We start from the raw sequence: 13,391 nt of genomic DNA on the forward strand, positions 1-13,391 counted from the left end.
AAACAGTCCAAGGACAAACTGGCTTAGGGGACTCTTTTTTGGATGTAACTCTCTGTGGGTGAGGGCCTTCTTGTGGAGTGGGTTGCTGTCACTTTCCTTAAGGTGGTTATACACTTTTAGCGCTCATTTCTGGATTTTAGTAATGAATATAATTGGATATCGTCCTAATTCTGCTCTGCATGAATTAGTTTGTGTTTTTCTTTGGACTCTTATGATAGCTTTGCAAAATTCTGCATGTAGAGTTTCAATTTGATGTTTCTCCCATTTTATAAAGTATTGGTTAGCGAGTGGACCCCAGCCTCAAAGCCGTAGAGTGCAATGGGTTTTATAGATCTTAATTAGGATGTCTAGTTTGATGTTTCTTTTCATGGCATAAAGGTTACCATAAATGTATGCCTTGTCTCTCAGGTAATTTACAGCTTAGTTGAAGTGTCCTGCGGTGTTCATGTTTATGCTGAGGTAGGTATATAGATGTTTTTTTGCTCCAGAGTAATAGTGTCTAGGTGGAATGTGTATTTGTGGAGGCTGGGTCTTGTTTTAAACATCATTATTTTAGTTTTGCTAAGGTTCACTGTCAGGGCGTTGGTTTGAGAGAAGCTGTGCAGAAGATCTAGGTGCTGCTGTAGGTCTTCTTTGGTTGAGGACAGCAGCACCAGGTCACCTGCCAACAGCAGACATTTGATTTCAGTGTCTACCAGTGTTATGCCGGGTGCTGCGGACTGTTCTAATGTCCTTGCTTATTGGTTCATGTCCATGTTGAACACGGTCGGACTCACTCACTGCATCCCTGTCTCACACCCTTGCTTTGTGGAAAGAAGTACATTCCTTTCCTGTCTTAAGTGCACATTTGTTGTTTGTGAACATGGACTTTGTTTTGGTTGATGTGGTTGTCAATGAGGGTGCTTAATGTGAATATGTGTTTTTCTGTTTGAACGATCATTTGATGAGAAGCCGATTTGTTTTTGCTTAAGGCATTATTGTCAGACAGGAAATTAAGGAGTCTGCTATTTATAATCATACAGAGAATTTTACAGAGGTTGCTGTTGAGACAGACCCCAGGGTCATTATTGGGGGTTAATTTATCACCACTTTTGTGGATTGGGCTAATCACTCCTTGGTTCCAGATCAGGTTCTCAAGCAATTTTAGCTTTAGAAATTTGAGATCTGTATATTTAAGTATTTCATTTAGAATACCATCAACACCACTGGCCTTTTTTGTTTGAGGGATCTTATGGGCCTACTTCAATTTTTGGGTTAAACACCAATAAGAACAAATGCAAAACTTAATATTTGGCCTATTGAATAGTTATGAGTTGAAGCAGTCATACAGTATGCTATACAGGCTACGCTACTAGGACACCTCGATAAAACACGAGTGGAAAAATGGATGACTGTCTAGCCATAGGCTACAGTTCCACCCCATGGTCGATATAGGGACCTGCCTCTGTAGTCATAGACTATAGCTCTAAATCTCTGTTATTGATTAGTCAGACCTGTTTAGGTGGCTAGGCTAACTACCGTCACCGGAGTAAGTCTTTTTTCAAAAAGCGTCTGTTATTTCAAAAGCAACAACAAACAGATCGCACATATACTAACAACAGAACGGACACGAGAAACGTATAAATCCCTTTATTTACGGCGTTATGTTGTGATATAGTGTCGATAAAGACCAAATATATATAGCTTTACATTTACGGCAATACTTGTCTTGAAATTATACGGAGGAGGCGGGGCGTGCTGGTGTCATATACCATTGTTGGGAATGGCACTTACCGTTGCTAAACGGCATGTGCCGTTCCTGAACGGCATATGCCATGGTATGTCAGTGGTCGCGGTGGCACATGCCACAGGCCAATAAACGATCTTGGCGTCTCTCCTTATTTTGTCCTGTAGTTATTTTAATGTTATTGGAGAGTCTAGTGGGTTCTGATCATCATTAATTACTGATTCTAGTGTTTGTAATTTATCTTGTATATATGTGGGAGAAGTGGTTTACCCATACATCTCCATTTTGAATGTGTAAGTCTTCCCGTTTTTGTTTGTTTAGTGTGATCCAATTTTCCAAGAAGTGGTATGAGTCAATGGATTCCTCAGTTGCGTTGATCTGGTTTTCAACATGTTAGTATTTTTTCTCCTTATTGTGTTTCTGTATTGTCTTAAGGTCTCATAATAATGAGGATGTATATTGTGGTTGTCTGGGTCTCTATGTTTTTAATTTGAACGATTTCTAAGTTTTTTCCTACTGTTTCTGCTTTCATCGTCAAACCACTTCTTGTTTCTTGTTCTTGTTGTTCTTAGTTGGACCGTTTGAGACTTTCAGGTTTGATTGCAAGGCTGAGAGGTCACATATGTTAAGGCTTCCTACTGCCAGGGGGATCCCTTTGCTGCTGCAGTGAAAGTTCTGGGAAGTTATCTAGAAGTGTCTAAATGGGTTTTTCGCCTCATGGAGTTCTGATAAGTTTAGAAACAGCTATCCTTCCAAGTTTTCATTATAGTGTGTAGTTTGCTGGGTTTTTATGCCTCCTGGTTAGGTTTTGGTTTTTGAAGCCGGCCGCGATTTTGCTGTTGTCTGATAGTGGTGTTAAGGGGTTGACTATCTCTCTCTCTCTCTCTCTCTCTCTCTCTCTCTCCTCTGTATGTGTGTTTGTTCACCTATGGAGGTCAACGACCGCCGAGACACTTGGACACCAAACAAAATCGCCCTGACCGTAGGGTCCCCCCCAAGTTCCTTCACCCGTCCACCTACCACAACAGAGAGAGAGAGGAGAGAGAGAGAGAGAGAGAGAGAGAGAGAGAGAGAGAGAGAGAGAGAGAGAGAGAGAGAGAGGGTGAGAGAGAGGGGGAAGAGAGAGAGAGAGAGAGAGAGAGAGAGAGAGAGAGAGAGAGGAGAGAGAGAGAGAGAGAGAGAGAGGGTGAGAGACAGAGGGAGAGAGAGGGATTGAGAGGGTGAGAGAGAGGGGGAAGAGAGAGAGAGAGAGAGGCCTCCTACAGTGTCAGTGTTCCGGGTTTTGTGCTTCTATCTTTCTCTCCATGCTGGTCTTGCTGGCCCTGCTGTTCCCCCAGGCATCACTGTTCGCACTAACCTGCGGACGACCGGAGGAAGCCGGAGGAGGGAGCTTGGTGACCGGGAAGGACCTGGACAGAGATAGGTTACTGTTAGAGGGCAAGGTTTAGGTATGGCATGTTTTTGATCCAAAAACTTCCCCTTGATGGTTTATGATTCAACCCGCTGAGAACGACACACTATTACGTATTGTGAGATTGCGATCAAACTAATGCTGTCTAAAGGAACAGTCTTGTCTGGTCTTTCTAGATGCTTCCAGGATGCCGGTCGGATCAGTCAGACTCCACAGCATTAAAAAGCTGGGACAGGATAACAATGCCTACGATGTTACAGATGGTATGTATGTGTGTTTGTGCATGTCTGTGTGTGTCTGTGTGAGTGAGTGAGTGAGTGAGTGAGTGAGTGAGTGAGGGGGGTGAGTTAGTAAGTGTGTGTTTGTTGCACATGTGTGTGAGTGAGTGAGTGAATGAGTGAGTGAGTGAGGGGTGTGTGAGTTTGTGTGTGTGTTGCACGTGTGCGTGTGTGTGAGTGAGTGTAGTGTGTGTGTGTGTGTGTGTGTGTGTGTTTGTGTGTGTTGCACTTGTGAATGCATGTTTGGTTTGTGTGAATGTGTGTGTTGCACGTGTGTAACCATACATACAGAATAATGCGAAAATGCAACATGCTGTTTTTGATTTGTCTTCCAGAACCGACTTCCTACATGTGAGTCTCCCTCCACTATTCTCTCGTACGGTACAGTGTATCTCTGTGTTGGTGTGCTGCACCGAGTTATGTGCTTGTAACCATGTATCAAACCCCCCCCCCCCACCCCATGCACATATCTGTTTCCCTTGACTCCCGGCTTTCTGTTCATTTCACAGGACCATGACTACGTCTCCGAAGGATGACAAGTAAGTAGTGGAGCATATCATCTATAACTTGGATAAATGCTTTCTTTATCACGTTCACCACCCACAGACCACTGTGTCCCCCCCCCCCCTCTCCCATTCAGAGCGAAGGACAAGGCCGAACAACCGGCCATTCGAATCGGCTTCTTTCAGCTGGTAAGCTCCCTTCCCCGACCTTTCGTTTAAGGTGTCAGTGTACTGTCTCATTTTATTGTATTTCTTATCGAAATCTCTAAGTCTCTAAGGACAGTTCTTTTTTTTCTTGAATTTTCAGTGCACAAACTCTGACGCTGTCATGAATTGTGATCCTTTACAGATTTTAACCCAATCCCCCTCCCTCCCTCCCTCCCCCCCTCCCCATTTACTCTCTCTTTGTAACTTCCTTGTATTCTCTAAGGACTGTTTAAACTTTCTGTGCCCTATGTGTCTGTGTGTGTGGTTGTGTGTCTGTGTGGAACGCATCCATGCACATTTGTCATTCGTTCCACGCGTTCGCAACACCGACCCACTTCTCAGATAAAAAAAGATATACTTTTCCGATTTCTGCTTAGTTCCGCTTCGCCAGTAAGCGCGATGTCTTGATGATGGTGGGGGGGACGCTGTGCGCCGTTCTCCACGGCTCGGCCCAGCCGCTCATGCTGCTGGTGTTTGGCATGCTCACCGACACGTTCATCGACTACGACATCGAGCTCAACGAGCTGATGGACGACCGCAAGGAGTGCCTCAACAACACCATCCAGTGGAGGCAGAACCTCACCGCCACGACGCAGGACTGGACCAACGGGTCGTCAGCGTGGGAGCTCTTGAAACCGCTACAGAATCGCACGTGCGGGTAAGGGAGGCCGACGATGTACCGTTTGAAACGGGAAAGTATCAAATTACTCACTTAAATTTTTAAGTGGCAAAGTACGATTTCTGCTCAATTGACTTTGGCGACACATTTGGGAATTTTGCAGAGCCATTGCCAAGACATCCAGTTCTTAACGTTCATAAAACTGTGGATCGCTAGCCTCATAGCATCATTTCCAAAATCATATTTTAAGGCTCATCATGTATTTAGATGACTTAGGCAGATAGTGATTACGGAATGTAAAAGGCTCTCTGATTGGCTTAGGACATAGCCAATTAGGGACAGTGAATGAGCAGCCTTAAGAGAGTAGAGTTAGGTTAGAGATCCCAATTTGGCCAAAATATGATTAGGCAATTATCCTATGAGGAAATGTAAACAGCTTTGATTATTGGGCAATAAACTCATAATTGTGACCTCATGCGGCGATAGATGGTGACTTAACAGACATTTATTCGTACGGAAATCTTTGAGATTGCCACTTTAAATAGACTTATCTTCTAGAACAACTTTCTGTGATTTGTGATACTTTCCAATGTGTTCCTCAGGATTTTGGACATTGAGTACGAGATGACGAATTTTGCCTACTACTACGTGGGCATCGGAATTGCTGTGTTTATGCTCGGCTACTTTCAGGTTTGTTTCTAAGATGGGTTGAGTATCCTTATGTGCCACACACACACACACTCACTCACTTACTCACTCACTCACAAACACACGCACGCATGCACGCACGCACACACACACACAGGTGGGGGTCCCAAAAAAAGAAACCCCCAAATATGTATTTTGAACTTAGTTACCTTGCTCAAAGGCACCCTGCACCCTGGACACCTCCATGGGGTTCAATTCAAGGCCAAAGGTGAAAGTTCTTGTTTGCTCTTTAGGTTGCTATCCTGCACACAACAGTCTCTCTTTCTCTCTCCCTCTCTCTCTCTCCCCCTCTCTCCCTCTCTCTCTCTCCCTCTCTCCGACTCCCTCTCCCTCGCCCTGTCCCCCGCTCCCTCCCTCCTTCGTATTCTCTCTCATTCTCTCACCCCCCCCCCCCCTCTCTCGCTCTCTCTCTCTCTCTCTCTCTCTCTCTCTCTCTCTCTCTCTCTCTCTCTCTCTCTCTCTCTCTCCTCAGATCTCACTGTGGGTGACCTCGGCCGCCCGGCAGGTCCAGATCATCCGGAGGCTGTACTTCGGCCGGGTGATGAGGATGGAGATTGGATGGTTCGACTGCAACTCCGTCGGCGAGCTCAACACGCGCATGTCTGAGTGAGTGTGCTGACAAAACAATGTGAAGACATGTTGTGACACTTGGCTATGTGTTGCCAGCTGTAAATATATGTTATTAACTGTCATCTTGTTTCTTGTTATTCTCTGTTGAATTTTGTTAATAGCTTATACATTTCATCTGTTATTATTTGTTATTAACTGTTGTTACATATTATTGCATGTTCTACATTATTATTATTATAACATTGTTGTTGTTATTAACATTGTCATTGTTATTCACAAATTATATTAGTATTAGTATATTAGTTATTAACTGTAATCTTGTTCCTTATTATTCTCTTAATTTTAACATGTTATTATGTGTTATTAACATGTTATTGCATGTTGTTCTACGCTATTAACATTGTTGTTGTTATTTACAATGTTGTTGTTATTTACATTGTGGTTATTAACATTTTCGTTGTTATTAACATTGTTGTAGTTATTAACATTCTTATTAATATTAACTCTTACTACATTAATTGACGTGTTACCACCTCTCATTATTTGCTGATACGTGTTATTAACTGTTATTACATGAATTGGCATGTTATTACCTCTCATTACATGCTGATACGTGTTATTAACTGTTATTACATGAATTGGCATGTTATAACCTCTCATTACATGCTGATACGTGTTAATAACTGTTCCACGATCCATGAGGTCAAATTCGTATAGCATTATTTATGTTTCATGGATTTAAAATGTGTCCAGGTAGAATTATTCCGAGCAATCTAAATTACTTTATTGCAAATACGTTGCAATAATAGCAAAAACCTGTCCATCCTTAGAATTACCTTCTGAACATCAGGGGGGTGCTATCTGAGCATATGAGTATCAGTAATTTACAGTAACCTTGGTAATGTGGTAAAGTGTTAATGTTCATATTTGCAGACAAACCAACTGAAAATGTACTACAGAAAACCTTAGCTTTTCAAACCTAAAATAAGGCAGTTTTCTGTATTACATTCACAGTTTTGGCGAAAGTAAACAAAGGACATGTATTGTAAATAATGCGCTCTTGCGAATTTGAAACTCAGAGCTGTGGGAACTGGAGTATCTGTACACAGCCCCCCCCTAGAGGCCTAGAGCTCTTAGCAGACACTAGCATGTTGACAGATGAAGAGAGTTGAGACACACTTAGGCAGCATCCACCCAGCATCTTCAGAGAAACAATTGTACATTATTGTTATAGGACAAACATTTCAGGGATTAGTGGGATACTAATGAAACAAAAATAAAAGGGAACTTATTGTTGTGGATGGGTTTAGCCACGGCTGAAAATATGGAAAAAACTGAACTGTAGATGAAGAGGGAACTTGCAAAAAGGATCAAATTAACTTTTGATTAAGTAATTAAGTATTCAATTTAGAGTAGGAGTATTGATATAATTCGATTTTTTTGTATTCGAATTGTCGTAGGCTCTAAATTTTATTACGGATGTCTTCTTTATTATGGATGCTTACAGGTAAGACTGCGACCATTAATCACTGGATAAGTGGTTAAAGATTGGTGTGCATTCAGGCAAGACTGTGTGCACGGTGTGCTGTGAATTTGTGCATCAGTTGCTTTAATGTGGCATGTTTATTTGTAGTTTCATTAATGAGGAACTGTTCCAAGGATTGGGGGTTCCTGCACATTTCAATGTATTAGACAAATTCACCCGCATTTTTATTTGTACCTCTGTATCTATGTGTCTGCTATGCTACTTTTGACGGTTGTGTGTGTGTTTGAAATATTGTGAAAAGTCTTAATACGCTTTTGCATATATAATATCCGGCTAATGATGTGTGTGTCATTTTCCATAATCCTGCCCTACAACTTTTAGTCTACACGCGCTGCATTTTTGGTTGTGATTATGGTTTGCCTTTCTTAGCCCCAGAAAGTTCTGGAACCACAACCGCCCGAAAAACGGTTGATCAGGTTTTCGGGCCTCCCCTGTTTCCTTGACGATAAACCACAAAAAACAAATAAAAAAAACCCAGAAGCTCCTCCTCTTAATCCCTGTGTTGCCCCGCCCTCTTCTGTGACAGCGACATCAACAAGATCAATGACGCCATCGCCGACCAGGTGAGCATCTTCATCCAGCGCTTCACCACCTTCGTCTGCGGCTTCTGCATGGGCTTCATCGGAGGCTGGAAGCTCACCCTGGTCATCCTTGCGGCAAGCCCCCTCATCGGAGTGGGAGCCGGCCTCATGGCTCTGGTCAGTGAGACGCCGCCGACCGAATATATGATCCCCATGTCTCTTCTCGCCTTCTCTTTCCACTCCTCTCTCTCTCTCTCTCTCTCTCGCTCTCTCTCTCTCTAGCCCTCTGTTCTCCTCTCTTATTTTCTGCTCTGTCTTCCCTTCTCTCTTTCTCTTCTCTGCTCCTTCTCCCTCTCTCCTCTGGTCAACCTCCACCCCTTCCTCCTTAATCTCTCATCTCTCCTGTACTTCTCGTCTCATCTCCATTGGCTGGTTCTCCAGTATTTCAGATCCTAAACATGAACCATGAGTAATCTCTCACCTTCTCTGTCTTTCACTACCATCTCTCTCTCTCTCTCTCTCTCTCTCTCTCTCTCTCTCTCTCTCTCTCTCTCTCTCTCTCTCTCTCTCTCTCTCTCTCTCAAATTAACATAAAATTGCTCCATTGCTTGAACATTTCTTGAACAATATTGCCAAATCAATATCATAAATAAAATTTGGAGGAAAAACCAGTGGCGGTTTTAGGCACGGGCGAACCAGGCAGCCGCCCGGGGTGCCATATTTGTGGGGGGCGCAAAATCACATGGGGGGCGCCACGAGCAGTAAAAATTAAAAACGCGCCGCGAAGTGTTTTTCAATGAAGTGCATAACATTGTGTGGGGAATTGGTATATTGGCGCCCCCTCTGGCTGCAGGCGCACACCTGCTCGTTGAGAAGGTGCCGTGCACAGACGTAATGCCCCCCCCCCCCCCCCCCGCGTAACTGGACGTAGAACCGCCACTGGGAACAACAAACAAAAAGCAAAGCAATAAAAAAAAAATCAAAACACGGTGACAAACGATAAACCAATCGGATTAAAGATCAAAATCCTTATTTTGGTGCCGTTGTTTATTCTTGTTTTTCATTTATTTGGCAAGGATAGTACACATTAAATAACATGGCTGTAAATCTGCTAGAGTTCGCCAGTAAGACTAGTCCCTGGCAAAGTATAAAAATCACAATCAATAAAATAACTTTTGACATTTATGGACAAACCTTTGCTACTAAAGTGCAGACGTCCGCTAACTAGCACTAACACTTCCTGTCCGGCTGTCTCTCTCTCTCTCCCTCCCCCCACCCGCCTCTCTCCCTCCCTCCCCCTCTCTCTAGTTTGTGGCGCGGCTGACGGGGATGGAGCTCCAGGCCTACGCTAAGGCGGGGGCGGTGGCCGACGAGGTGCTGTCGGCCATCCGCACCGTGGCGGCCTTCGGCGGGGAGCTGAAGGAGGTGGACAGGTAAAGCAGGACACACAGCCCGGATCACAGCAACAGCAAGCTTGAGATAAGCTTGTTTATCGCAAGCTAGGGACCATTTTCGTCACAAAGTTCACACACTTCATGGGTCCAAATAAGGAAACCTAAGGCCCTGTTGGGCTCTGCTAAGCTCTGAGAGAGTTTAAGAAGTAAATCTACCCAAAGCTTCACACTAAAAAGTGGTTTCAGGAATCAGGAGTGCAGAAAGGGTATGAGGTGGCTGAAATAAATGACAGAACGATACAAATCAGAAGTCGAATTAAGAATATAAGAGCACTTTTAAGCAAAATGCCTGCTGAATGAAATAGATAACAGCTAAAAGCCAACACTCAACTGTAGCCAAGCAAATTACCTGAGAAGTAGTTTAAAATAAGATGGGGGGTCTAAGCAGTTAGCATCGCGTCTTTGGACTTTTTTGGACCAAAATTAGGCTAAAAAATGGGTGACGAAAAGAAAAAAAAGAAAAAAACATTGCGAAGAGCCAAGAGAATTAACTGAATAAACTGAAATCAGTGAAAAGTAGAAGAAAATAAGAAGGACATTTGCAGAAAGTCGCCTGTAAAGCTGTAAAAACGCCATTAGCGCTCCATGTTGTGAATTTGGTGGGATGGGACCCGCCCTCTGTCACCCCCTGCAGGTACGACCGTAACCTGATCCTGGCCCAGCGCTGGGGGATCCGCAAGGGGCTGATCATGGGCTTCTTCACGGGCTACATGTGGTTTGTCATCTTTCTCTGCTACGCCCTGGCCTTCTGGTACGGCTCGGGCCTGGTGCTGGCCCTGGAGTACACACCCGGGACGCTGCTTCAGGTACAGGGGGCGAGGGACCCTGGGGTCATATGACCATGGAGCTCTTCATACTAACTATTTTGGTGTTCGCTGGTGGAAATGCTGCTGCTGGTTGTGTTTTGATGTGTTTGTCTGTGGGAATGCGCTTGATTTGTTGAATTGGAACACAACTTGAAGTAGTGTCACACATGTAGTGAATCATAATTGTATGCTTAATATTGAACAAGATTTTTATTTTTGGAGATTATTCCCAACAGGTGCAATGTGTAGGATTTAGGATTTAGTGGCATCTAGCGGTGAGTTTGTAGATTGCAGCCAACTGAATACCCCCGCCTCACTCCTGCCTTTCCAATGAGAAGGAGAAGCTACGGTGGCCTGTAAGGGGCCAGTAGGTACTTCCAAAATGATGTCATGGTCTACGACACCAATGAGTAGCCAAGTGTCAAGGGAGGAGGTTCCTTGTCATAGCTGACAAGTAATATAGCGATTATGATTATTAATAGTTCCATGTGTGGCAGCGTTCTAATTGTCCGGTAGAAACTGTACAAATATTGTAGTGGAGAATGGCGGGCTCTGTGAAACAGGACCCTCTCTTTATGTAGACATAAAAGGCTCATTCTCAGGTTATGAAAACGCAGCGGTTCATATTTGCATGGGATCGTACACTAATGAAAACCTACTTTCGAATATTATTAATAATATTATTATATATATTAATATTATTAATATTATTAAATTTCTACCATTCCCTTTCACCTGATGTCACTTAATTCTACACAGTGCACCTTTAAGGCTGTGATTAAACGATTCACAATGAATGACAATAATATCATAATAATGTCAATATTAAACGTTGTATTTCGATATTTTGCACATTCATGCGAGTGGGAGCTAAGTGCCAAAACCAAAACGCTAACAATGATTGGTTATTTATGACTATTCATGATTTATTTATAATTTGTTTATCGAGAACTGCCTGAAATCAAAGAGGCTTGAGTACCAGAGGAGAAACGTCACGCCGTCGACCTAAATAGCGAGCCCAAAACCCGGAGGAATGGCTGCTATTAGAGGGTTGACACAGCTCTCTCTGTGTTCCTGCTTCCCAAGGTGTTTTTCGGGGTTTTGATAGGTGCCATGAATCTGGGTCAGGCCTCTCCGTGCCTGGAGGCCTTCGCTTCGGGCCGAGGTGCTGCCACCATCATCTTTGAGACCATTGACAGGGTGCGTATCGTTGATGTGATGCTTTTTATTCAATTCAAACATTCCCCCAAGTCCCATCCAGCCGAGACTAGTGTAACCCAAGGGCTTGTTTTCTGCTCTGAATCCCTTCGGCCTGTGAAGAGATGAATGGCAAGAAAATGTTGTTGGTTATGTTAGTTTCAGTTATGTTTAACTTTCATGTTTTTATTTACTGCATGCCTTTTTTCACGGGTCCTCGTCACGCCTTAAAAACAATTTACAACGCGGCTTTTCCATGTCACGGTATGGTAACGCTTTAAGAACTTCCATTCCAATATGTCCTCCATTTTGTCCCAGGTGCCTGAGATCGACTGTATGTCGGAGTCTGGCTACAAGCTGGACAGGGTCAAGGGTGACATCGAGTTTCACAACGTGACCTTCCACTACCCCGCCAGACCGGAGGTCAAGGTACGGAGATACAGAGTTTGATGTGTTTGCATCGGAGTGGATAAAACTCGCACGTACTGTTGTAGACCGCACAAACATTTGAAAAAATGTCTTCATAAAAATGAATCGTTTGATATAATTCTCCCTTCAAAACTTGACGAAGAGGAGTGAATCTAACTGATATTTGAGAAAAGTGAGTTTGTTGACAACACTTTTTTTCTTTGGGCGACAAGAATGAGGCCTGTAATTACTGACAGTTTTTAGTAAATCGGCAGCAATTTCTGCAGCCACTCAAAGCTCTTTCACGATTGATTTTGTCTCCTCGTTATGTTGGTAACATGTTGTTATTGTGTGTGTGTGTGTGTTTGTGCATGTGTGTATGTGTGTTTGATTGTATTTGTGTTTCTTTATGTGTGTGTCTGATTGTCTTTTGTGTTTCTCTATGTGTGTGTGTTTGATTGTCTTTTGTGTTTCTATATGTGTATGTGTTTGATTGTCTTTTGTGTTTCTTTATGTGTTTGATTGTCTTCTGTGTTTCTTTATGTGTGTGTATTTTATTGTCTTTTGTGTTTCTCCATATGTGTGTGTGTGTTTCCATCTCTATGTGTGAGTTTATGTTTATGTTTGTCTGTATGTGCATGTGTGTGTGCAATTATGTATGTACATGGATGTGTGTACGTGTTTGTGTGCGTCTGTCTGTCTGTCTGTCTGTCTGTGTGTGTCTGTGTCTGTGTGTGTGTGTCCGTCTACTTGTGTGTGTGTGTGTGTGTGTGTGTGTGTGTGTGTGTGTGTGTGTGTGTGTGTGTGTGTCTATGTGTTTGTGCTGAGGGCAGATCCTGGACCAGCTCAGCGTTGCGGTGAAGACCGGGGAGACCACGGCGTTTGTGGGGCCCAGCGGGGCGGGAAAGAGCACCGCCGTTCAGCTGATCCAACGCTTCTACGACCCAAAGGAAGGCATGGTAACAAAAACACCTCAGAACTCCAAAAACCCTACCCGTCTTTAGATGGTTTGGATAATCTCATAATGAAAAACATCCATCTTCGTTGTAGGCTAGAGAATTGCAGTCTCATAATGGGCTTTTGCATCGGTGGAGGTTTTTTTCGGCGGGAATCCAGATATCTATCAGCGTTGCCAAGTAGCTTGTTGCCGGGAAAAAAAGGGCAGAATTGTTGGAATGACGATGTTTAGCCAATCACAGTGAAGACTACTCCCCCAGCGCCCAGCCTTTAACCTCTAGACAACAGTAACAAATTAGCCTTTTTCAAAATGGTGTCGAGGACATTGAATTAAATAGAAAAATAAAGAAACACCCCCCAAAACACATTAAAGTCGCGCACAAGGAAAGCATGTGTACGCCAGGTAAATAAAAAAATAATAATTGAACAGAGCTGCCGTTGAACTCTGGAGACTAACTGTGCCGCTACACACCCCCTACG

At 43.5% G+C, this 13,391-nt stretch overlaps 1 protein-coding gene across 2 annotated transcripts in view; it reads left to right on the plus strand.

Moving 5' to 3' along the window:
* Window positions 1-3,671: 3,671 nt before the first annotated feature.
* Window positions 3,672-13,391, plus strand: part of abcb11b (ATP-binding cassette, sub-family B (MDR/TAP), member 11b) — a gene marked incomplete at both ends in the record, with an annotated part of 37,620 nt that continues 27,900 nt past the window's right edge. The window contains 12 exons of one of the 2 annotated variants that reach the window (XM_079735708.1): window positions 3,672-3,766; window positions 3,925-3,954; window positions 4,056-4,107; window positions 4,503-4,783; window positions 5,347-5,434; window positions 5,925-6,058; window positions 8,095-8,266; window positions 9,398-9,522; window positions 10,178-10,349; window positions 11,436-11,549; window positions 11,865-11,975; window positions 12,788-12,913. In XM_079735708.1, coding sequence (XP_079591834.1) covers window positions 3,672-3,766; window positions 3,925-3,954; window positions 4,056-4,107; window positions 4,503-4,783; window positions 5,347-5,434; window positions 5,925-6,058; window positions 8,095-8,266; window positions 9,398-9,522; window positions 10,178-10,349; window positions 11,436-11,549; window positions 11,865-11,975; window positions 12,788-12,913 — 1,500 coding nt within the window. Of the gene's footprint in view, window positions 3,767-3,924; window positions 3,955-4,055; window positions 4,108-4,502; window positions 4,784-5,346; window positions 5,435-5,924; window positions 6,059-8,094; window positions 8,267-9,397; window positions 9,523-10,177; window positions 10,350-11,435; window positions 11,550-11,864; window positions 11,976-12,787; window positions 12,914-13,391 lie in introns of those variants that run through there. The other variant, XM_079735709.1, reaches the window with a different exon arrangement.

Source organism: Pollachius pollachius, assembly GCF_949987615.1.
Source record: "Pollachius pollachius genome assembly, chromosome: 4".
NCBI classification, from domain to species: Eukaryota; Metazoa; Chordata; class Actinopteri; order Gadiformes; family Gadidae; genus Pollachius; species Pollachius pollachius.